Raw genomic sequence first — 24,896 nt, 5'->3', positions numbered from 1 at the left:
GAGATGGCAGGCCTGTTTCACTTGGGCAAAGCTGTTCTGGCCAGAGTTCCCCAGGACCTATAATGGTTTGCAAGGGTCTTCTCTTAGGAGGAGTTGGCCAGAGTCCCAGCCACATGGTCCCATCCTTACTACTCTTGCTACACAAAGATTCTAGAAAGAAGAGGAAGAGGAAAAAGAAGCAGCAGCAGCCGCAACAGAGAAGGAAGGAGAAGGAGAAGAAAAAGAAAAAGGTGGGGAAACCCCTAAAATAGCCAAACCTAAAAAACAAAATCAAAAAATCAAACAACCCAACTATCTTTGATTCTGACAGATCACCAACCAAGAGCTGCCTGCGCTTCAAGACCAACAAACAGCCACAGCCAGGGGCTTACTATATAGGTGGTGTTTGAAATTTCCCTATGCTGGCTCCTTGTGAGGTCCAGGGCCAGTGGTGGCCCAAGTCATCGCTGGGTGTAACTCAAAAAATGGTCGTCTTACTTTTTGTCCTCCAGGATCCTTCCACTTCAATATTAAGACTAAGAAAGGACTTCAGAAGGACTCCGTGGATTATGTAGCCTGATATTTACTTGTTTAGAAAGAAAAACCTATAGGAGTCTTCAATGGCCTGTTCATTTCAAGTCTGAAAATCTATAATGACTTTTGGCTTTTAAAAGTCTCATCATATCTATACTCAAAGGTTACTCAATTCCCTTTTCTTTCAACTTGGAATGATTGGTGGCAAAAAAATGGTAGCAATTCATTTACATTGTGATGATACTGTAACAAAATGCTCTGTTCCCTGAGATACCATAGGGGTGTTATTGACCCCCGTGGGGCCGAGAGAATCAGAGCTTTTGTCACAATTTCTCCCATAAAGTTCTAATCAGACTTCTCATCAGAAACCCAGAAACCCAGAAGGCAGTGGGATTGATATATTCAAAACCTTTCGACCCAGAATCCTATAGCCACAAAAAGTGTCTTTCCCGTAGGAGGAGAAAATGGAGGTGTCCCCAGATGCCTCAGTCCCTTTGTGCTATTGTAACAAATTGCCTTAGACTGAGTAATTTATTAATAACAGAAATTGATTTCTTGCAGTTCTTGAGTCTGGCAAGTCCAAGGTCAAGGCACCAGGAGACTCAGTGTGTGGAGAGGGCTGACTTTCTCCTTCTATTGTGGTACCTAGGTGCTGGGTTTGCACATGGTGGAGGGGCAGAGGTTTGAACTGACTCCCTCAGCTCCCCTGCCTCTTTTGGGGAGATAGGGGGGTACTGGGGATTGAACTCACGGGCACTCAACCACTGAGTCTCATCCCCAGCCCTATTTTGTATTTTATTTAGAGACAGGGTCTCACTGAGTTGTTTAGCACCTTTCCGTTGCTGAGACTGGCTTTGAACTCGTCATCCTCTTGTCTCAGCCTCCCAAGCTCCTGGTATTATTGTCGTGTGCCACCACACCCGGCTCCCCTGCCTTTTTTTTGCAATTGAACCCTGGGCTCACACATGTCAGACAAGCATTCTACCACTGAACTACATCCTCAGTCTTTTATTTTGAAACAGGGTCTCACTAAGCTGGCAAGATTCTCCTGCCTCAGTGTCCCAAGTGGCTAGGATTTCAGGCGTACACCACTGCACTCAGCTTAATAAATGTACTTTTGTGAGTGTACAGTGCTGGTGATCAAACCAGGGCCTTGTGCATGCTTTTTTTAAAGCTACACCTCCCATTCATGAGGTTGAAGCCCCCTGGCCTAGTCACATCCAGAACACCCCACACCTCTCAGTACTGTGGCATTGGGGTGGAAATTGCAGCAGAAATTTGGAAGAACACGCATGCATATTTAAAACACAGCCCCAGATAAAGAAAAGCCAAGGGAGTTGGACACCCCTAGATAGTCCCTGCACAAGGGAAGTCCTTCAGGTTGAACTGAAGGACAAGAGGAACTCAGAGCCTAATGAAGACAGATCTCTGGTAAAGGCATATTTGTAACAATTATAAAGGCTAATGGTACTTTTGTTTTCCACATGATTTAAGAGCCTGCTGCCCTCCACGCTGCTGTGTGCTGGGGCTCTGAGGGCGATGCCAAGTACAACAGCTTCACACAGTGCGGGGATGTAGGCTGGGCCGTGGTGGGCGGGACCGTGGGTTCTCCATGGCCTTTTCCTGGCACCAGGGGGAGGAAGACAGCTATAGAGTTGGGATGTCAGCAGGGATTTGAGAGGTCAGAGTGGGCTTGGGTCACTCCTGCACTGCAACCCCTTGGACCAGAGCTGCGGAGGGGAAGCCTGCACCCTTCTGGGTCAGTTTGCATGTCTGTTCAACTCCCTGCCCATCAGCTCTAGGCTGTCAGGCCCCAGTTGGCCACTGGTCTGTCTGTACCTAGGCATCGGAGGACCAGGTATTGAGAAGGCATCAGAGTCAGGGTTTTGCATGCCCAATTCTTGTTGAAGTTGCTTTCCCAGGTGCAGCAAGGTTCAATATAAGAAACCAATAATCCCTGTCCCCTTTTTTTTTTGTGAGGATCTTCATGAATTTCTTCCATATCCTGGTGTATTCTTAGCTTCATACTATGTTAATATTCTAGTGCCACCATCACAGAAGACTATAAAACTTGTGGCTTAAAACAGCAGAAACTTACTGTCTTTTCGACCCAGAGACTAAAAGTCCCAAATCAAGGTGGTGACAGAGCCATGCATCCTCAAACTTCTGGAGGAGGATCTTTGTGGCCTCTTGTAGCTTCTGGTGGTCCCAGGCATTTGCTGGCTTGTGTAACTCTAATCTCTGCCTCTCTCTTCAGGTGGCTGTTTTCTTTCTGTATTCACAATCCTCCAGTATCTCTGTTTTGCCTTCTTACAAGAACATCAGTCATATTCAAGCCCATTCGAATGACCTCATTTTAATCCAGTGATACCAGGAAAGACATAATTTCCAAGTCTGTCAGTTTAACTACGACCAGACCTTGCATTGGCCATTGGCACACAGGTGACCAAGATGTCTGCAACCAAGCCTAAGGATGCTTTTTCATCACTCTAGCAGTGGGTGTTTTTTTGTCTACCTTTTGGAGGGCAGTGTGCAAAGTTTTGGCTCCTTGGGGATTTAACCTAGTGCCTTGCAGGCAGCGCACTTGGAAGTATTTGGTGAATGAACCTCCCTCCAGCTTCCCAGAAAGGGTAACATCCTAGTCTTACAGAGGTGGCTTATAAGTTTCTAGGAGATTAAAATGCTGACCCCTGGGTCTCAGGCATAATTAGTAGTGCCAAGTCTGTCTAGATTCCAAGAAACTATTTGACTACTTCTTGACTTAGAGCCTCTCTTGATAATTAACCTCCTGTTACAAACACATAAAGGATGTTTTTTTCATTGTCTTTGCAAATTTGTCATAGCCTTATTCAAAAAGGTTTGGAAATCAACAATAAGTGTTGAGAGAAGAGGTAACAAGAATACAGAAAAAAGGGGCTGGGGATGTGGCTCAAGCGGTAGCGCGCTCGCCTGGCATGCATGCGTCCTGGGTTCTATCCTCAGCACCACATACAAATAAAGATGTTGTGTCCGCCAAGAACTAAAAATAAATATTAAAAAAAATTCTTAAAAAAAAGAATACAGAAAATGAGTCATTAGAGCTATTCTGGAATTTTCCTCCTTGGGCAAGAGGTAGGATTACACTTCCTGTCCCTACTGAAGTTAGGTATAGCCATGTAGCTTGTTTCAGCTAACAAAATGGAAGCAGATAAAACCCTCGTAACTTCTGGGGAGAAGTTCCAGAAGTCTCTGAGTTGGAAGCATCATGGCACTATCGTGTGTTCACACGTGCACAAGTGGAGGGTGAACTCCGTCTGCCTTGTCTTTAGGTGATTGTGGGGAGCAAAACCCCTGCCACTCTGTCTGGACAAGAGAAATGTGCAAGAAATTTCTAGTTATGAAAAGCCACTGAGGTTTTGGAACTATTTCTAACTGTGGCATATTTAGCTCATTGTGATTGATTAAGTACACTTAGGAATGATAACATAGAGAAAATTCAGTAAGGATTTCCCCCAGAGAAACTTATTAACTTATTTTGAAAACAGTTCTTTAAAGCTTCTTGCAGTCATTAGCATTTCTAAATTAAATTCACAAGATGGTTAGATGACCATCTAGTTCTGTGACCTTACTTTTCTCTTCTATATTTAAAACTTTGGTCTACAAAGAAATGCTTGTCCTTTGTCCTTATGTTAAAGAATGTTGGATGTGTGTGTGTGTGTGTGTGTGTGTGTTTCATGAAAGAAACTAAGGGAAAATTTATGTTTGGGAAACTAGAGACCTCAACAAACAGTGATATTCTTATCTGAGCAGCATTGTAAGAACAATAACAGTTTTCCTCTGAATTTCTGTTGATAGAGTATGTGTTAAACATAGCTCTTCTATTACCTTTAGGACCTTCTTTCTAGCTATAGTCACTGGCCCAACCCGGCTTTAAATTGGGTTCTGCCTTACAGTTACTCCCTCAGCATTGTGTTTGTAAAGCCTTTGATCAATCATGGTGACTTGCTCTTATGTCTCATTCTAGAGACTATAAACTCATTTTTTAATGAACAAAGCCAGGATATTACAAACTGAGACCTGTTGCAACTTGACAAGAGGAAATTTTCCTCGATTTCTATCCCCTTGACCCCGCCCCCCCCCGCCCCCGTTGGAATATATGACAATGGAATCTGACCAGTTAACTAGATTTTACAGATTTGATAAGAGTAAGAAAATTAGTCATTTGCCTTAAACTTGTACTGCCTAGTTTCATATTTCATCTGTTGTAGTACCATTTATTATACTACTGTTTAAACATTTGTATGATGTGAACTTCATGATAGAAAAAAGATATATTGTTTTAAGCTGGGTACAAAAAGGAGACACACTGGAAGTACAGTACTAATTGCCAGCCTTTCAGACTTTTAATGTGTGGAAAACTTTGCGGTGTTTTGGTCTTTTAAGATTTAACATGTGTCAATTCACTTTGGCTGTTTTCAGTTTTATTGCCAAGAATGTCAAAACTAATATCACCCTTACACAAATGGTCTAGCCCAGCAGTCTCTTTATTTCCTGGGAGAGGAAATCTTTATTTCAAACACAATCCTATGTGGTATCTAATACATAGCACAATTTTTTCTAATGTTGGAAGGACATTAAATTTCATAATTAAACTTCTTTTAGGGTTAATTACTGAGGGGAAAAAAGAATTTGAACAACAAAAGGACTTAGAAAGCCTTGGCCTCCACTTTGTATTTCATTTGTCAAGTACTTGAAAACCTTGAATTATATAGATAAGTAACTGCAAGTGGTAACAATTTATATTCAATTTATATTGGTTTATTTTGCAAGGTTCTCAGAGACTTCATATTTATAAGTATAGCAGGAATACCTAACTTTTAGGAACAAAGGAAAAATTGATTTAGCAGCACAAGTTAATGAATTAATTCCCTGTATTGTGTTAAAATTTGGTATGTAAAACTATTAAACTTTGTCTGGGGTTGTGGCTCAGTGGTAGAGCCCTTGCCTCACATGTATGAGACACTGGGTTCGATTCTCAGCACCACATAAAAATATATAAACAAAGTAAACTTATTGTGTTCATCACAACTAAAAATATATTTTAAAAAACTATTAAGTTTATTTATCTTGCTTAAATTAAACATTTAAAGAAAATTATATTAAATACTTAACAGAATTCCAAAACTCTATGGAAAACAACATTAGACAACTACTAGCTTTTTTTGGTAACATATCTAGAGAACTAGAGTGTAGATTCTGACTGTGTTTCTTTTAGAGAAATTGATTGATGTTGGAGAAGATGTGAAAATATTTCCCTTTATAAAGGGTTAGACTAATCTCAGTGAATCCTCATTAAAAAATACTGTTTCCCGAAATGTTTTTGAAGTTTCATTTTAATCAATATTACAAATATAACTGCCAGTCCAGACCACTAGCTGTTTAACCCCTAAGTAACAGAGGTGGTGTAATTTAGCTGACTTATGGTGACCTGTGCATTTTCTGTTAGTTTGGTATTGTCATAGATCCTCATGGCTATTTTCATAGGAATTTTTAAAATCTGCTTTGCAGTTCTGAATTAGAAACTTTCTCTCTCCACTCCCCACTGTGAGAAAGATAACAGAGAAAAATGAAAAATTTTTGTTCCCTGTTTTTTTAAAAAAAGGTCTATATTTTTATCTCTCCACTGAAGTGGCTGCCTGTCTCCTCTTTGAGACAGAATCATGGGTTCTCTGTTACACGGGAGCTCTGAAGAGGTCTAATTTAGTTTTGTGCCTTTAGGGACATGGTTTTGTGAAGCTGGGTAAAGAGAAAACTTTTCCAAAACCAAACACAATTTCTTCTCCTCTAGAAAACTGGACATTTACAGGAACCCTGGGGCAAATCCTTTGGCCAGGCAAAGGCTCCTTTAATGTGCCTGGGTAATAGGGAAGCTCCTGGTGCTTTAAAAGCCATTAAAACCTTCTAAGCCACTAGCCCACTGATGAGAAAAGTCTTGTGTAGTGTTTTTTCATTGAACACAACCCATGGCCCTAGCCTCCTGCCATCCAGAGCACATGTAGGCATCCCTCTGTGAATTGGATGATGTTACAGGCTGGCAGCCAGCTTCCACACAGCATTTGCTATTGGTATTGAAATTAAATTCAGGATGGGTGTGGAATCATATGGCCAGAATACCAGTGACTCCTAGGCTGAGACAGGAAAATTGCAAGTTTGAGGCAAGATCTTGTCTCAAGATTTAAAAAATACAGGAAGTTAGGCTGGGAATGTACCTGTCCCCTCCCTCCCCAACCTGGAAAAAAAAAAAGCATGTATGTAGGTGCTTAATCATTCTTAATTTCTTGTCATCATTATTTTCATTGTTATCATTATTATTATTATTAAATTATATTATGCCCTATAAAAATATTATTAGAAAAGGTAGATACAAAGAAGTCAACAAAATATTATTTTTAATGCCCTCCCTTGACTCTCTGCCTGTTCCCTCTGCAGAATGTGATAAACTGAGGCGGGATGGCTACCGAAGTTCTCAGTACTACTCTCAGGGACCCACTTTTGCAGCCAATTCTAGCCCACTCTGCGAAGATTATCAAGATGAGGATGCAGAAACAGATCCAAAGGTAAGGCTGCTAAGTTCAACATGGCATCCTGGATTGACCCCAGGACAGAGTGGACATAAGTGGGAAATCGGACAAAATTAGAATCAAGTCTATATTTTAGTTAATAGTATTGCAGCAAGTTAATTTTTCGGTTTTGACAAAAGTACCATGATTACAAAAAACAGTAATCTAAGGGAGAACCAGTGAAGGGTACATAATCTTCATAGTTTCTCTGTCAATACACAGTTATTCCAATAAATAAAGAAGTTAGGATCCAAGTGATTCATTGAAGCAACAGAAAATCAGTATATTTGTGCCTTTTGAATATTCTGTATTGGTTAGGAGGAAAAAATGAAGATTTTCTTTCTTTTTCATATTACCAAGTACCCAGTTATATTACAAAGAAGAACTCTGTTATTAATGATAGCCCAAGGCAGGTTATTAATGAAGTGAAGGAGTTTTACTTAGCTCATCATTTGGGAAGCTCAGGGACCTGGCACCAGCATTGACTCAGCTCTGGTGAGGCCCTGTGTCCCATTATGGTGTCAAGCAATCACCAGTCAAAAGGAAGCTGGAGAGAGGCTGGATGGGGCCATCTTGGGCTATTTACACAATACCTCTCTGGACTAACCGGTTTCCCACAAGAAACACCTTGATCTCTTTTGAGAGCACTCCTTCAGTGACCTGAGCATCTCAGAACAGTTGCCACCTCTCAAAGATTTCACATTCCAACAATGCTACACTGAGGTCCAAGCTCCCAACACGTGGACCCTAGGGGGACAAACTACATCCAAACCATAGCCAACTGAGTATATAGCAAAAGCTACTATTTCACCACTGTCAGGGTTTTGAACATGCATGAAATAGATGCACTACTTTTACTTGATGTTATTGCACTGGCCAGTTTACTTAATGATTCTGTTTTACATTTGAGTTCCTTGTTCTCATACCTTTCTTAGGATGTGTTCAAATTACTTCCGAGATGTATATTTTCTCAGTACTAAATGCACATGAAATGGAATTTATGGACATTTTTATTTATATAATTTTATTTTCATTATATTGAATATTATAGATGAATACATACTGGAATAAGCTAAACAAAATAAGATTTGATAGGTTTGGTTTTGAAACCTTTTTTGGTACCGGGATGAACTCAAGTGCACTCGACCACTGAGGCACATCCCCAGCCCTATTTAGAGACAGGGTTTCACTGAGTTGCTTAGCACCTGAGGCTACCTTTGAACTCGTGATCCTCCTGCCTCAGCCTCCCAAGCAACTGGGATTTTAGGCCTGTACCATGAAACCACATTTAACTAATATAAATATTTTCAGTGGTTAGGTCAATACAGAAACACTGTATTGGTTGGAGAACATTCTTCAGGGGTTTTTGTTGTTGTTGTTAAATAGGCAACTTCTGAGGACAAAGTACCATCAGAGTTGATCAAAAAATGGGAAATTACTACCCAAAGTTTTTGGTTTTCATATGGATATTGAATCCAGATTAATTTTTTAGAGTTGCATTTTTAAAATTAATATTATTTTTAATTGAGAATTCATAACTGAATGCATAAATGTGGTACAATGCGATCTTTTGATACAGGTATACAGCGTGGAATGATTGAACAAGCTAGTTAGCATATTCATCACTTCCCTTAGCTATCACTTTTCTAGTAAAGCATTTGGAATTTACTCTCTTAGTTATTTTGAAACGTACATTTTATTGACTGTGGTCACCTGGCTATGCAATAGATCTCAAAACTTATTTCTCCTCTGTACCTAAAACTTTGTACCCTTAGATCACTAGCTTTCCATTTCCTCCTTCCCAACCCAGATTTTTTTTTTCTTTCTTTTTTTTTTTTTTTTTTNTTTTTTTTTTTTTTTTTTTTTTTTTTTTTTTTTTTTTTTTTTTTTTGGTAGCATGGATTGAACCCAGGGGCACTTTCCACTGGGCTACATAACCAGCCCTTTTTATTTTTTATTTTCAGACAAGGTCTTGCTAAATTACTTAAGGTCTCACTAAGTTGCTAAAGCTGGCCTCAAACTTTGGATCCTGGTGCCTCAGCATGTACCACCATGCCTGATTACAGGCATGCACTAATATACCTGGCCCCACACAGATTTTATCACAGAATATTTTTCCTGCCTATTTAAAGGTATTTTCACATATTAGCTTAGTCCTTTTGCTAAAATGTACAAAGATGGTCATTTACTTTGGTGGGACAAACAGCCATTTCAAAATCGATCTGATCTTTAATTTTAAAAACTTATTTTTCACTTCTTGGCAAGAGTAAGGGAAATGAAAACCAGAAGGTGAATTGTATAGTGAAATTTATGTTTTTCCAGATAGACCTAGCCTTACACTGCTGCTCAGAGGGGGAGGAAACGTTTTTGGTGGAGGCCCATTGAGTCAGAGGTCATGTCTGGGAGCAGATGGTCGCACAAATTGTGAGCATTTAAGAGTATGGGCTCCCCTGGAGGCAAACTTGCATTAATATGGCAACATCCTAAGACCTTCTGCCAAAAAAAAGTTAGAAACTTAGTTGCTAAATTCACACATAGCTACTTCCTCAACCTGGTGCTGATCCTGATGGAAATTTAGCTTTTGTGGGAAACTTCTATTTCTGTGGGCCTTTGCTGTGGACTCCTAACTTCAAGCAGTCCTCCTCCAGATGCATGGATGGAATGTGGATGAGCCAACACTCCAGAGAAAGCAAAGTTCCCATCATGTTGAAAATGAGTTGCTAGATAATGATACCATGTAAAGAAATATATGACGTGGCACATTCCAGTAAACACACGAGCCTTAGTGCAATTTGGTAGCACAGGCATCATTAGGCCAGAAACCAGAAAGTGAGAACCTCAACCGATCTCCTTGGGCCCACTGTCCTTCTTTTGGTGGACTGAAGTCAAAGCAGTGGTAGAGTGTCCTGGCGTGTGTGGGAGGAGGGTTGTGTTCTGGGCTCCCTGCAGGGGGCCCCTGAGTCACAGGCTGGTGTGCAGCTTCTGCACTCTCCTCCTATATTTGGGCTTTCATGAAAGCACAGAGCCACTTTCAAACCGAAGCTTCAATTTCTGTTAGTTTTGTGATTTTCAAAACTCAGGTTGATACTTATTCTTGGTTCAAAGAATTTTGAAATCGTTGGAATATGTTGCTAGTGATATTTAAGTGGAACATTTTTTTTTCCTTGAGTACATAGAACCAAACTGAAGCATTTAGATTTTTTTTTTTTTTAAAGATTAGGTTTCAATAAATGCTTTCCCAAGGCAATTTCTGTTAAAAAATTGCTTCAGAATCAAATAAATATCAATTTAACATGTGTTACCATATATTAACTTCTATTAGCTTCTTGTACTAACTACTTCAATTTCTTTATGCCATGGGGCATCAAAAACCCACTTGCTGGCTGGGGTTGTGGCTCAGTGGTAGAGAGCTCGCCAGCACGCACTGGGCGCTGGGTTCCATCCTCAGCACCACATAAAAATAAAGGTATTGTGTCCAACTACAATTGAAGCAAAATATTTAAAAAAAAACAAAAAACTTGCCATCCCACTATTACATACCCATTTTGATGCTCTTAGAGGATATTCTTCATCTTTTTTTTTTTCTCTTCTTTATTGGGTTAATTAAAATGTTCTCTACCAGAGAATATGCTTTTTTCCCCTTAACTGTATGAAATTACCAAGGCTTAGTGCTGCTTTCGGTGACAAAGGCCTTGTTTTAGTCAGCTTTTTCACTATTGTGACTAAAAGATCTGACCAGAACAACTTAGAGGAGGAAGATTTATTTGAGGGCTCACGGTTTCAGATGTCTTACTCCATAGAAGGCCGGCTCCATTCCTCAGGGCTTGAGGTGAGGCAGAACATAATGGCAGGAGTATGTGACAGAGGGAAGCAGCTCCCATGGTGATCCGGAAGCAGAGAGAGAAGCTCTACTTGCCAGATACAAATATATACCCAAAAGCCATGCTCCCAATTCCCACTCCTCCAGCCGCACACTACTACTTCAGTTACCACTCAGTTAATCCCTATCAGAGGATTACTTCACTGGTTAGTTAAGGCTATAACCCAATCATTTCTCCTTCAAATTTTCTTGCATTGTCTCACACAGGACTTTTTTTTTGGGGGGGGGGATACCACATCTAAACCATAACAGGCCTTGAAACTGGTCTGGAAATGAAACACTGGAACTCTTGTGCTTTACTGCCACTTCAACAGGCTTTTCTTCTTAACTTGGAAGGTTTCACCCTGAGAGTCCCTTTACCTTACTTTGTACATGATTGACTATTTAGCTGGTTCATACATTCAGTAGTCGTTTATTGAGGAATTACTCCTAACCAAGTATTTACCTTGTATCAGAAGTCTTTATTAATCTTCGTGATCCCAACCACCATTCACTAGGTCACATGATGCACCGATACCTCTAGGCTGTATAACCATCAGTGGGACATTCTTCATCCTCCTCAATGAAAGAGTTTCTTAAGAAGTAGAATTAGAATTCATTTGAAAACAAGAATTTATTTGGCACCTCTTGGCCAGGGACTAATCCAGGTATGGGAGATTAACAGTGAACTGAACAGCAGAGATCCCTGTCCTTGATGGAGCTTTGATGATGGCATGGAGAGGCACTGAGCATGTAGAAGCGATTTAGTTGTATTGGAAAGTGACATGTGCTCTGTAGTAAAATAAATCAGATGGAGAAGAGGTGCGACTTTAAATTAAAAGAAGAGCATTACTCAGCCCAAAGAGGTGATTGAGTTTAAAAGAATGAGCCATCCTGAAATCTTGGAGAAGAACCTTTCAGGAAGAAGAAATAGCCAGTGCACTGAAGGCTCTCTGCCCTATATTGTGAAATGCAAAGATTAAGAAGATATCTGTGCTTTTTTTTCAAGGAACTTACAGCCCACAGGGATAGGGGGAACCAAGTAGGATAAATGTTTTTATGTATAACATACACAATAAGTGTTTGGCATTCAGTAATAGGTGAAAGGGAAATGTTTTCTGACTTTAGGCTGTTGTAATAGCCAAGAGATAAGTGACGACTTAGATCCCAAGAGTGAATGGCATGGAGGGGGTGAGTTGGTGGCTTGCTAGCAGGTGGGAGATCAATTTCAAATTTCAACTCTGCTGCTTGCTGTGTTTCCATGGTTGTATCACAAATAGTTCAAGGCATTAGTTTTTGTCTAAAAGGTTCAAAGTGAAATAAGATTGTTCCCTGAACAGACGATTCATTTACTCAGTAAATATTTATTTAGCACTTCCAGTATGCCAGGCTTATTCTAGATCCAAAGGACCCATCAAGTGAACAAAACACAGTCCCTGCCATCAAAGAGATAGCAGTGGTGAACAAACCATATCATACAATAAAGGCAAGGCGATGATAAATGAATGAAACAATGGCCAGGAAACAATGGTCAGTGACAGGGCTGCCATTTTTAGATCGAGGGGTCCAAGAGGGACTTTCTGATAGTATTGTTAGAACAAAGCATGCGGTGAAGTATAAGACACCCCACATGAATACCCTGGGAGACCATTCTAGGAAGAAAAGAGTTTAATAAATGCAAAGACCTGGAGACTACAACGTGGTTATCCTGCAAGAGGAACAGCCAGAGACCTGAGCAGCCAGACAGTGCGCAAGCACAATAGAGGTAATGAAGACTGTAGGGGAGAGAACCGAGAGGCAGACTATGTAGCACCTAATTGGCTACGGTAAAGACTTTGGGTATATTGGTTCTGGGTGGGATGAAAAGTCATTGGAACAGTTGAGCAGAGACGTGACACAATCTGATTTGCTATTTAATGCAATTTGGCTACTATATGAAGATTGGACATTAAGGAGTTGAAGATAGCAAAACGACAAAACAATAGGCTGTTGCAGGCATCCAGGCAAGAGAAAGCCCTTGGTGGCTGGGACCAGGTGGCCGTGGGAGAGATTCTAGGTTTTTCTTGAAAGTACATCCTACAGGATTTGATGAAGTTATGAGAAAAAGTCAAGGATGACTCCATCTACTTTTTCCAGCTTGATTCCTCTAGAATCTTATTTTGAAAATTATTTGACTCCTCCACCTACAAGAAATTCCCATCTACTGATCTTACCCTTTCAATACCCTCAGTCTTCCTTCCTCAATTTCTGTCGTGTCACCCAATATCATATTCACATTCAAGCCCCCTGAAGGCCTTCTGCCACTTGCCTGGCAAAATCCCCTCCCAGTTTGACCCTGGTTTCTTCCTATTCTGTGCTAAAGCCTGATTAGTAAACAAGGCTGAAGAAAAGAAAGTGCCAAGTTATGTTAGCTAATCTTGATATTAATGAATAGCCCAAAACCTAGAGTGCTGCCCGGCACCTCTAGTACACCAACTCAGTTCATTCTTCTACTCACTCTCAAATTCTATTTCACACCTTCTCAAATCTCCAATCACTGTTTACCGCTTCTCTCTCAGATACACTCCTTGACACTTACTGCATCAGGAAAACACAGGCAATCCAGAAGGCATATCATTTCACAGCCAAACCAATCACACTGCTTGCTTGCATCTGTTCCCGTATGTACTCACCCTTTCCTGCGAGGGCAGTGGCTGAACAGAACACGCTTCTTTTCTTCCCTGTTGCATCTCAAGTGCCCAGATCACTGCCTGGCATACAGTAGGCACTCAGTATTTTTCCAGTGAAATGAATAAGGTTAACCTCTTAAGGACTTCAGACTTGTAGTTTTCCCCTCTTAAATCGGCCTAATCAATTTTCTCTCGAGATGGCATCATTACCATCATTATACAAACATGCTGTACTTTCTTTCATCTTGAAGAAATCCTTTTTTGACCTTTCATTCCCCTCCAATTTCTACCACATTTTTCATTTCCTCTTTATAATAAAATGTCTCCAAAGAACTGTCTAGACTTGCCGACTCTGCTGCTTTTCCTTACAATCTCTTTTGAAGCCCCTCCAAACAAACTTTTTTTATCCTCAATATAGTACTGAAGTTATTCTTAGGTCCACCAGTCACCTCCATGTTGCCAAATCATGGTTAGGTCTCAGGACCCACCTCTCAGCTCCCTTTGACAGCATGTATTCTCCTATTCTTCTAAAGATACTGTCCCCCCCCCCTTTTTTTTTTTGATACCAGGGATTGTACTCAGGGCCACTCGAACACTGAGCCACATCCTCAGCCCTATTTTATATTTTATTTAGAGACAGGATCTCACTGAGTTGCTTAGTGCCTCGCTTTTGCTGAGGCTGGCTTTGAACTTGTAATCCTCTTGTGTCAGCCTCCTGAGCTGCTGGTATAACAGGCGTGTGCCACTGTACCCGGCCTCTTCTAAGGACACTTTCTTCTCTTGGTATCTATGGCATCCTCACACTCCTGGTTTTCCACCTCCCAACTAGGCATGGTCTCTCAATCCCTTATTAGATGTTCTTTTTCTTCCAAATATCTAAATGTTGGTTTTTAACTCTGGGCTCAAATCTTGTACTCTGCTCCTTAGTAACAGATTCATTGAGTTCAGCGGTTTTAAATTCCACACATTGAAGTCTTCTAAATGTCTATCTCTCATCCAGACACATGTATATTCCTGTTTATTGTCCATCTCTACTTAAGTATCCTGCAGGTATCTCAAACTTGTCCAACTCCAGATACACAATTCTCATATCATGCTTGCAAACAAACCAGAAACCCCACTCATCATAGTTTTCTCCACCTCAGTAAACCACACCATCCTACCTGTTGCTGAAGGACAAAACATTGGCCACCTTCTTGATTCTTTTCTTTGTCTCATACCTTCAGCAAACTCTAGAATTCCCACTTTTCTGAGTCACCTTCAAACCTTAATTTAAGCATTCTGCAATGCTGAGGTCAAGGGTATGTCTAAGAGAGCAGCTGACTGAGGCAAGTTGGGAGTGAGGTTGGGAGGGATCAGAGCATGTTGCAAGTGGAGAACCTCCGTGGACACCAAGTTCACCAGCAGTGATAACAGGAGTAGTGGCCAAAGGTGACTACAGGACAATCACAGAGGGGCAATGGTAAATCAAGGAGTCTGATATGTGATATGGCTATTAGGACATCATTAGCACACATCTTAGCACAGAATTTTGTGATTCAGAGCAAACCTTGTATATGTCATCCTTTAAAATTTGAAGGAGATGTTATAATTTACATAATGTATCAAATCTGACCCAAGAGGAGAAAGAATATTTTATAAGACCAATCATTAGGGCCAGGGTTGTGGCTCAGAGGTAGAGCGCTTACCTAGCATGCGTGATGTACTGGGTTCTATTCTCAGCACAACATATAAATAAATAAAATAAAGGCCCATTGACAACTAAAAAATATTTTTAAAAAACACTGATCATTAAAAAATTTGTATCTATTTTTTTAAAAAGGGCAAAATTGTTTTACAGGGTTGTGGGTGGGCAGTGGTCTTACCAAAGATTTTTAAAAAGTAGGTAAGTTCAGTGCTTAAAACTGTTCCAGGGGCAAGGGAGAGAAGAAGAAGGAGAAAGACAGTTCTCTTTTTAAAAAATTTTTAACTTGTTCTTTTTGGTTATACATGACAGTAGATTGTGTTTTGATATATCATACATATATGGAGCATAACTTCTTATTCTTGTGGTTGTACATGATGTGGAGTTCCACTGGCCTTGTATTCATAAATGAACATAAGAAAGTCCATTTGAGAGACAGTTCTTTTTTTTTATATATATATTTTATTTACATTTTAGTTTTCGGCAGACACAACATCTTTGTATGTGGTGCTGAGGATCCAACCCGGGCCGCACCCATGCCAGAAGAGCGCGCTACCACTTGAGCCACAACCCCAGCCCTAGAGAGACAGTTCTTTTTAATAAATTTGTTAAATACTGAAGCCAAAACCTGAGAGAGACTGCAGAAAATTAACTGCTTGGTCTTATCCATGAATATTGGAATTATAAATCATAAATAAAACATTAAGAAATATAATCTAGCATCTCACTAAAAGAAAGATACTACTAGTTCAACCTGAGTTTATTATAATAGTAATGCAAGGATGTTCAGTATTAGGAAATGTTGTCATCTATTAATCATATTAATAAGTCTGAGGAGAAACTCATATAATTAAAACTTTAGATATTGACAAAGTATCTGGTATTATTTATCAGCCATTCTTTTTTGGGGGGAGGAGTACTGGCAAGTGAACTCAGGGCACTCTACCACTGAGCCACATCCCCACATCTCTATTTTATTTAGAGACAGGGTCTCACTGAGTTGCTTACTACCTTGCTTTTGCTGAGGCTGGCTTTGAACTGAAGATCTTCCTGCCTCAGCCCCCCAAGCCTCTGGGATTACAGGCATGCACCACCATGCCTGGCTTAACAGCCATTCTTGATTTTTAAAAAATCCAGTAATATAGGAACAAGTGGATATTTCCATAACTTAAAGTTTATCTGCCTTGTCCCCAAACCCAACAAAATTTGAAATGGGTCAAGTTCATTCAAATGAGATATAAGACAAGGACAGTCACTGTCATTACTGCTTAACACTGTGAAACTTGACAGCATGACTTGAAAAGCTGCAGAGTCACAAGTACAAAAATGAGGAAGAGTCAGTTTATACATTGTAGGTTTGTAAGTTTGGTAAATCCAGGAAAACAAAAGCCTGAAACTCCAAAAGGAAAAAAAAAAAAATAGAATTCAATGATATACTAAGGTATAAAATTAATTCATAGAAAAGAAAAACTCATACTACAAAGTCAAAATAGAAGACATACTAGAAAAATGTATTTAAAATTGCTATGACAGACAAAAGAATGGGGTAAATTTATTAAGAAAATATGAGATTTATATGAAATAAACTTTACTATGGAAGAAAACAAATACATTTCAAATAATGAAAAAGCACACGTGTGCTGAGATCAGGGGAGTCCGTAAAAAGCTGTTGATTCTGCCCAAGCTAATTTATCAAATTAACACAAAACCAATAAAAAGGCACTTATTGTTTGTTCCATTTTATTTTGTTTTGGGGTTACTTTGGGGGGAGGAAGAGGACCAGAGAAGTTGATATGAAAGTTCATAGCTAGAACAGCTGGAGAGCAGAAGACCAGGATAGGAAAACTGCCTTAGCCACGGGTAAAAGCCAGCAGTCCTCCAGTGCGGACAGAACAGAAGAGCACATCTAGAAACAGACCTGGTGGTCAGGACATTTAGTGTGCCTTCGGGCTGGCACTTGAAGTCAGGTGGGGATCCCATAAATGCAAAAGGGTCTCCAAAGCAGCATTGTATGGGTCTTTTCATGTTAAGCCCTAAACCCCAACTGGGATGCAAATTAACATCACTCTAACAGTTGAGATCATTTTAAATAGAGTGTATAGAAATCACTTGGAAGAGAAAATTCTATTCTTTCTATTTCCTAGATAGGCCTTGGGGTAGGGGTATGGTGAGAACAGTGGTCTGTAGAGAGGACACAGGAGTTTACAAGTGCTGAATCTAGAAATGACTAGATGTCACAAGAGGTGTGCGTGTGATGAGAAATATCATGAGGACTCTCCAACTAGGAGAGTTGCTAATAGGGCAAAGGTTGAGGACATGCGCATTAGAAAAGGGACCTGGGGGACTACCTCTCTAGTTATTTACCCTGGTTGATTATTATTCTAATGCAGAACCCCTCCCAACTGGGACTATACAATCTGTATATGGTATAAAGAAAGGTATTTTGGTAATAACATCCACTTGTGTCCTTGACATTAATGTAATTTAGCAAGAAAAAATTTGCTTAAACTGTATTAATTAAAAATAAATAAATATATAAATAGATAATAAATGGAAGGAAGACCAATAGAATATAGGGAAGAGACCAGGAAAGGGAGGAGAGGAGAGAAGGGAACAGTACTGGGGATTGAAGTATATATGAATATGTCAAAATGAACCTCACTATTATGTACAACTATAATGCACTAAAATTTTTTAATTGTTCAAATTATTCCCAATCATTTATCTATGTGTGTCATCTAAATAGTAAACATGCAGTTTGATAAAATGCTGTTGGCAAAGGAATTTAGAAATCCCAGAAGATGACTTTTAATTTACCTGTGAAATGAAAGAGTAAGTCATTGTATTTTTTGTTCTTGTCTTGACGTTTTTACCCCCACTTGGGGTTTCAGTATATACCAAGTCCTTCCAAAGAGGTTTTTCAGGTATTTGAAGGGAGTCTGTTTATAGGTGCCAAAGTGCTTGCTGTGAGACGATAGGGAATTTCTCCAGCGGCCCTTGTGGGGTGACAGTTGACGGTGTGCTCACCGATTCTGGGAAACAGTCACAGAGGCCCCATTGTCTTAGGGAAAGGATGTCAGTCATGAGTTACTCAACCTTTGTGAAAAATTCACCCCTAAAGAGATGGAATTTTGGCAAATAAATGGTTGGCTTTGATGGTAGTGACAGAAAACTGAATTTTTTTCTTTTCTATTTCCTGTTATTCTTTGAACTGGCACCTCAGGGTCTGTTTTAGGCTTCGTTGAAGGAAATTATTTTATCTGAAGGCAGAATTTGAAGAAGAGGGCGGTAGCCTTGCTGCCGTAACTATAAGCAGGGAAGGTTTATGTTGCTGAGAGCACAGGTTGGGGCAGCTTCCCAACTGTTGGAGCTGCTGGTGGCTTTGTCCCCCATGGGAGCTTCAGGTTCCTCACCTGTGAAGAGACAGAAACCACATGTTGTGGTTGACTCAGGACAGCCCGGGTTTGCAGCTGCCATCCTGTGTAATTATTAATAGCACCCCCTTTCCCTCTCAAAGGTGTTGGGTCTTGATAATAAATTACATGGCCACCTCTCCTACCTTGGCGGGGAATTAAGAGGTTGAAGTGAATTAATGTTTGTAAAACCCCGTAGCCCACTGCCTGGCACATGGTCTGTGCTCAAATGACAATGATCAGTTATTAAACCACTTGACTTTTCAAATCAGACATCAATACACAATGTCTGTTTTGATGAAAATTTGGCCACTCTTCCAGTCATCCTGCCTTTTATTCCACCCACAAAGGGTTTCCTGCCTAAAGCAATGAATTTGAGAGATTTCAGCAGCTACTAAAAACTCTCTGATTGTTATGGCTTCACAGGTCATCTAATAGAACTCTACTCAGTGGTCAGACTGTTACTAACTTTCTAATAGTAGCAGAACACTTTAGAACATTTTCAAAGCTTTTCACAGATCACATTTCCTGTTGCACAAGAATCCCCTGTGAGATAGCTATGGTAGTGGTTGTTACTATTGTTTTAATGAACTGAACAATGAGGCTCAGAAATATGAAATCACTTTTGCAAAATCACATTGGTGGTAGCGGCAGGAAGGGAGGGTAGCATGTGGGGCCTCTTGGATTTGTATTTCTTTCCATTGCACCATGTTAATTAAATCAAAGGCAAGATTAATGAACTACTCAAGTGCTTCTCATTTATTATACCTGCTTTTGTCATGTCTCATTCCATCTTTGATCTAGCTGGCATTCATTCATTTTTTATCTATGACTTCCCCCCACAAAAAAAAAAAAGATGGGTGCTGCTGAGTCTCAGGATACAGACACAGTCCTGGCCTGGGTAGTTTATAGTCTAGAAATGCTGGTTCTAAAATCATCATTTGTTACTGAGTCTAAGTGAATAGTTTCAGGACACAGGTATCAACGCTGGCTGTTGTGCTCACTGCTCTACAATTTATGGCACCTTATTACTCTGTACCATTGCAGGTGAGAATGAGAAAATTGGGGTTTTTCACTCCGGGGCCTTTGTGCACACACACCAAGGAGGGTATCTCCAATGACTTCATGTGGTTTCTCTTGGACACGTGCCAGTATGCTGTAAACAGACTCTTCATATCTGCCTTCTCTTCTGGCTGGGAGATCTTTTGAGCTCTGTGCTTCTAATATTGAACTGAACACCTGGCACATGGGAAGACTCAGGTGCCAGAGAATATGCTCAGTGCCCAGCTGCCGTGCAGGGGAGCTTTGATTATGCCCATAACATGGATGAGGAAATGGCATGTTGGAGATTAGATCCCTTGCTTAAGATCGTATGGTTTTTAAAATATTAAAAGAAGTCTTCTCTTTTACAACAGCTTTATTATGATGTAATTTACATAAGTAAGCTATACATATCTAAAGTGTACAACTTAATAAATTCTGACATGAGACTGTCACCACAATTAAGGTAGTGAACCATCCATCACCCCCAAAGCAAAAAGAGGATTCAAATCCAGATCTATGACTCCAGAGCCCATGGTTTCCATCCTGTTATAGATATATAGGGGAATAGAGCCCTTTTCTCCAGCCCTCTCCTCCTGACAGTCTAATGGGAAATTTGAATTGTTGAGAAAACACGAAGGAAAATAATGGATAAACAAACGTGGTACAAGACAGAACGTACACCCTGTGAAGTGAATGAATTATTGACTCTCACAACATCAAAAACACCTCAGAGAGAATGCTACTAATTTTTTAAAATCTAAAAACAAATGTCTATCATTGAGACATTCATACACTCAAACACACATACATATGTAGCAAGTGGTAAAGAAGTCATGAACACAAAATTTGAGCTAGTGATCATCTCTGGAGAATCGAAGACACAGGATCTGGGAGGGGCATGCAGGTTAACACAGGTATTAGCAATATTTCAGGCTGTGGGTTGGATAGTGAGTTCTTGAATATTTATTATTATATATATGTGTGTCTATTATACATATAATTTGCCTAAGTTTCTATATTGTATGAACAATCATATTCCGATTAAGTATTATTGTTATTGTGAGGAAAAGTCACTAATACGGATAGTTCAAAATCTAAAATGTTTATATTCAGTATACACCAAGAGAGTTTAGAGCTCTTGACAAAGCATCTAGGTTTGTAGATGGGGAAAGAAGAAAATTGCATGTTGGAGAATAGATCCCTTGCTTAATATTGTATGGTTTTTAAAATATTAAAAGAAGTCTTCTCTTTTACAACAGTTTTATTATGATGTAATTTACATAAGTAAGATATATATATATATATGTGTGTGTGTATATATATATATAAATAATCAAAGAACTTCAACTAATAAAGGATTAGTTGAAGTTCTTTGATAATGTGCATGTGGAAGTCCCCCATTGACCATCCTGGAGTTGCTGGCTGTGCTGTGTCTGTCCTTCTTTGTGGATCCCATTTCTGCCACCCACACTTGTTCTGTTGTTATTGGCAGTAAGGGGAATAATGAACACAAGAAGAACAGAATTAAGTTAGGGTCTCATGCCTAAATATACTGAGAGTAGAAACCAAAAAACATTGTAGAAGTTTTGGCAAATTATGAAACTCTCTAGGATCTTGAAAATCAACAGTCAACACAAGAGAAATTTAATACTGGGAAGAAAAACAACAAAGACTAGGTGTCTTCCAAAAAGAACTAGAATATAGTTTGGCGTCTTAAATAATGTGCAATATAATTTCTTCTGTTCTTCATTTACTTTCATGTAATAACTGCTAAATAAATGCTAGTTTTAGCTCTGATTATGTTTTGGTTTTCTAATTTTTAAAAGCAGAGCAAGTTTAAAAAAAAAAAATCTGGCTAATCTGTGCTTCACAATTAAGCCTACTTTTGTGTCAGTTGGTTGTTCTGCCAAAGAAGCCACATTTCAGGCCCCACTGGCCATCTGGTGGGAGCTTGTCTGATTTCCAGGCAGAACCTCGTGGTCTCTGAAATACAGGTCTTGTGGCATCCAAAAGCCAGAAGAGTACTGCTGGTGTTGCCAGTGCAGCCCTTTGTAAATTTGACACAAGGAATTGTGGTTTCTTGGGTTCCATTTGTGACTGTCCATTCCTTCCAAGACCAGGGTATGGCACATTGATAAGCATTATTGACCCATTTTTAGGTCTAAAAACTGCATTTAAATTCGGAAAGCAAGGCAGTGTCAAACTTAATATATTTTTAAAAAGAGTAAGAAAAAAATGGAGTCACCCTGTGTTGAGGGATTCATTAGCATGAAGCACATGAACACTGCTTGGGTCATTCTGTTCTCTACGCCAGGAGATGGAGTTGCTCAAAATATGCAGCTGGTAGATGGGGTCGGGAGAATGGCACTACTGCTGTTTACTCCATCTGCTCTGCCACACTGCTGCCCTTTATAGATTTTTTTTTAAAGGTTCTGTTCCTATTTGGAGCTGTAAAAGGAGGTTTTCTTTATAGACCAGAGGACCTGGTCATTTATTTTAAATATGGCCAGGTAGTTGTTGGACACTGTCTCACAGCAGAGATTTGGGGGCCAGATCTGGGTTCTAATGTTAGCTTCCCACTTGTGAACTTTCCACACGTGAAGTGACCTTTCCTTCTCTGAGCTCCTGCTTCTTTCTTGATCAGACAAGGCCAATAACTACAATTCAGGACAGGGCTTAGAGCAGTTACTGAATTTTCAAAGCTAAAATTCTGAAGCACATTTCTATGAAATTCTGATTTAAAGCCTCATGAAACTAAGAGTCTCTTGGGAGATACAAATAGGATAAATAAAATAAATGTGTGCTAATGATATGTATTGAAGAGAAAGAAAAATAGGGGAGGGGAACATAAGATATTGGGAAGAAATTGAAATTGAATACACAAGTCCCCCTCAACAAGAACGGGCTTTTGAGTAAACACCTGAAGAAAAAGAAGTAGCATGCTACCTGGGTAGATATCTAAGGGAATAACATTTCAGGTTAGTGTGTGGCGGGAGGCAAGTGAAAGGCCCTGAGGCAGGAATGTACATGGGATATACAAGGAACAACAAGGAGGGTGGTGGGGGTCGAGTAGGAGGCATAGTAGGAGATGTGGTCAGAGAGATAACAGTGGGTCAGTTGGTAGATCAGGTATGGTCTCGTAGATCATAGAAAAGACTTTGGAGGGTTTGAACAGAGGAGCAAAATGATCTTACATCTGACTTACATTGCTCAAAGACTCTAAGTGCTATGTTGAGACTAGATGTTTGGAAGGGAAGGAATGAGAGAGGGTGGTCAACACAGCGGAGTATGGAGACCAGATAAGAGGCCAGTATTCCAGAGCACTCCCACGTTGTACTAGTCATCTTTCCATCACTATAACAAATATATGATATGATCTATCATATGTATCACATGTCTTATAAAAGAAAGTGGGTTGGTTTTTTTTTTTTTGGCTCATAGTTTTGGAGGTTTTAGTTCATGGCTGGTTGGCCCCATTGCTTTTGGGCCTGTGTTGATGCAGAAGCCAGTGGTAGGTAAAGCCACTTACTTCATAGGCAGTGAGCGAAAAATAAAGAAAACAGGAAGGGGCTGGAATGCCCTTTGAGGACACCTGCCTCCCAGTGACCTAAAACCCCCCACAAGACCCTTCCTCCTAAACGTCCCGCCAGCTCCCCATTGCACGAGGCTGGAGAGCGAGCCTCCAGCATTGGGCCTTTGGAGGCCACTCAGGATGTGAATCATAGCGGTGTCCATCTTACTGGAGTTAGTGTGTTATATTCTGCCATTAAGACACAGCAGGTTTCCCCTGCGCCCCTCTCATATTTGTAAACTGCAGGAGGAATGTGAGCAGTATCGTTCTGACAGCCACCCACCCTGGCTTCATCCTGGGCAGATGGTGGTACTATAGAACAACCGCATTTGAGTCCTGCTTCTCTGATAAGTTTTCTTGCAAGAGAAGGGAGTACTTTTTAAAATGGATTCCCTCTGTCAGTTGTCATAGTGAAGCAATCCCTGGTGATTGTCCCCTGGCAACCCATACTACAGGAAAGTGCTGTTTCATTGTGAAAGTTATCAATTCTGACACATTATCAGCCAACAGAAAGGAAAGTAGGTTAGTAGGGCTGCTGAGCACCAAACAGCAGTGTTCCCCGCCCCTCCTGGGTGAATGGTGTCACTTGGAAAAGGAGCCCTTGCTGCAGGCCGTTGCTACTCTGTTCACCAGCCTGGAGCTTTGCTTTTCCTTCTAGAATTTTTTGGTTGGGACTTGCTTCCTACTGCCTTCAGAATTTATGCTATTTTTCAAGGTTGCCTTTAAAGTCATTTCTATGTACATTTATTAGAAAATTAGAGAGTGACTAGATTGAAAATTCTTACTAGATTGAGAGTCAACCTCAGAGATATGTGACTTTATAAACTGCCATAAAATTCTCAAATAAAATAATCTTAATTTGTGTGTGTGTGTGTGTGTGTGTGTGTATTTTACAGGTAGAGAATATGTATTATTAGTCAAACTTAATAAGAGTCAGAACTATAAAAAGGTTGAAGTTATCGATTTCTATCAGAGAGCTTAACTGGTGCCTCAAAATTCTCTTTGATTATCTTACAAGTTGTGTGAGTTATTACCATTTTAACCAGAATCTGATCAGGCATGCATGGATAGGGTGCAATTTAATGTCATAAAAAGACATCAGTGGCTGGACACAGTGGCACACACCTATAATTCCAGTGGCTCAGGAGACTGAGGCAGGAGAATGGGGAGTTCAAAGCCAGCCTCAGCAAAAGTGAGGTACTACGCAACTCAGTGAGATCCTGTCTCTAAATAAAATACAAAATATGGCTGGGGATGTAATTCGGTGGTCGAGTGCCCCTGAGTTCGATCCCCGGTACCAAAAAAAAAAAAAAAGACATCAGTGACATATGCACAGTTTATAAATTGAGTATATTTGTCACTTTAATTACAAACATAATTTCACAATTTCCCTAGGTGGAAAAGAAACAACATAATCATTTTATGTGCTTTATATATTAAAAATATCAAGCAAAAAATAGATTGAGCTATCAGATGTTTTTATTTCCACAGTGCTTTATCATTGTTACCCTCTCTGTTCTAGAAGGGGTACTTGTCAATGTCTG

The 24,896-nt window shown here is 39.9% G+C and overlaps 1 protein-coding gene and 1 non-coding gene across 8 annotated transcripts in view; one reads left to right on the top strand and one right to left on the bottom strand.

Annotated features, from left to right (window-relative positions):
* Window positions 1-24,896, top strand: part of Nhsl1 (NHS like 1) — a 232,675-nt gene that overhangs the window by 187,275 nt on the left and 20,504 nt on the right. For all 7 annotated transcript variants that reach the window (XM_048798879.1, XM_048798872.1, XM_015501681.2 and 4 more), the window contains exon 3: window positions 6,982-7,109. In XM_048798879.1, coding sequence (XP_048654836.1) covers window positions 6,982-7,109 — 128 coding nt within the window. The remainder of the gene's footprint in view (window positions 1-6,981; window positions 7,110-24,896) is intronic.
* On the bottom strand, window positions 2,905-3,008 carry LOC125616059. Its single transcript, XR_007346674.1, has one exon. It is a non-coding gene; the product is annotated as a small nucleolar RNA SNORD46 (small nucleolar RNA).

This window comes from Marmota marmota, unplaced genomic scaffold, assembly GCF_001458135.2.
Source record: "Marmota marmota marmota unplaced genomic scaffold, marMar, whole genome shotgun sequence".
NCBI classification, from domain to species: Eukaryota; Metazoa; Chordata; class Mammalia; order Rodentia; family Sciuridae; genus Marmota; species Marmota marmota.
Note: the sequence above shows the minus strand (reverse complement) of the source record. Positions and strands in the feature narration are given on the sequence as shown.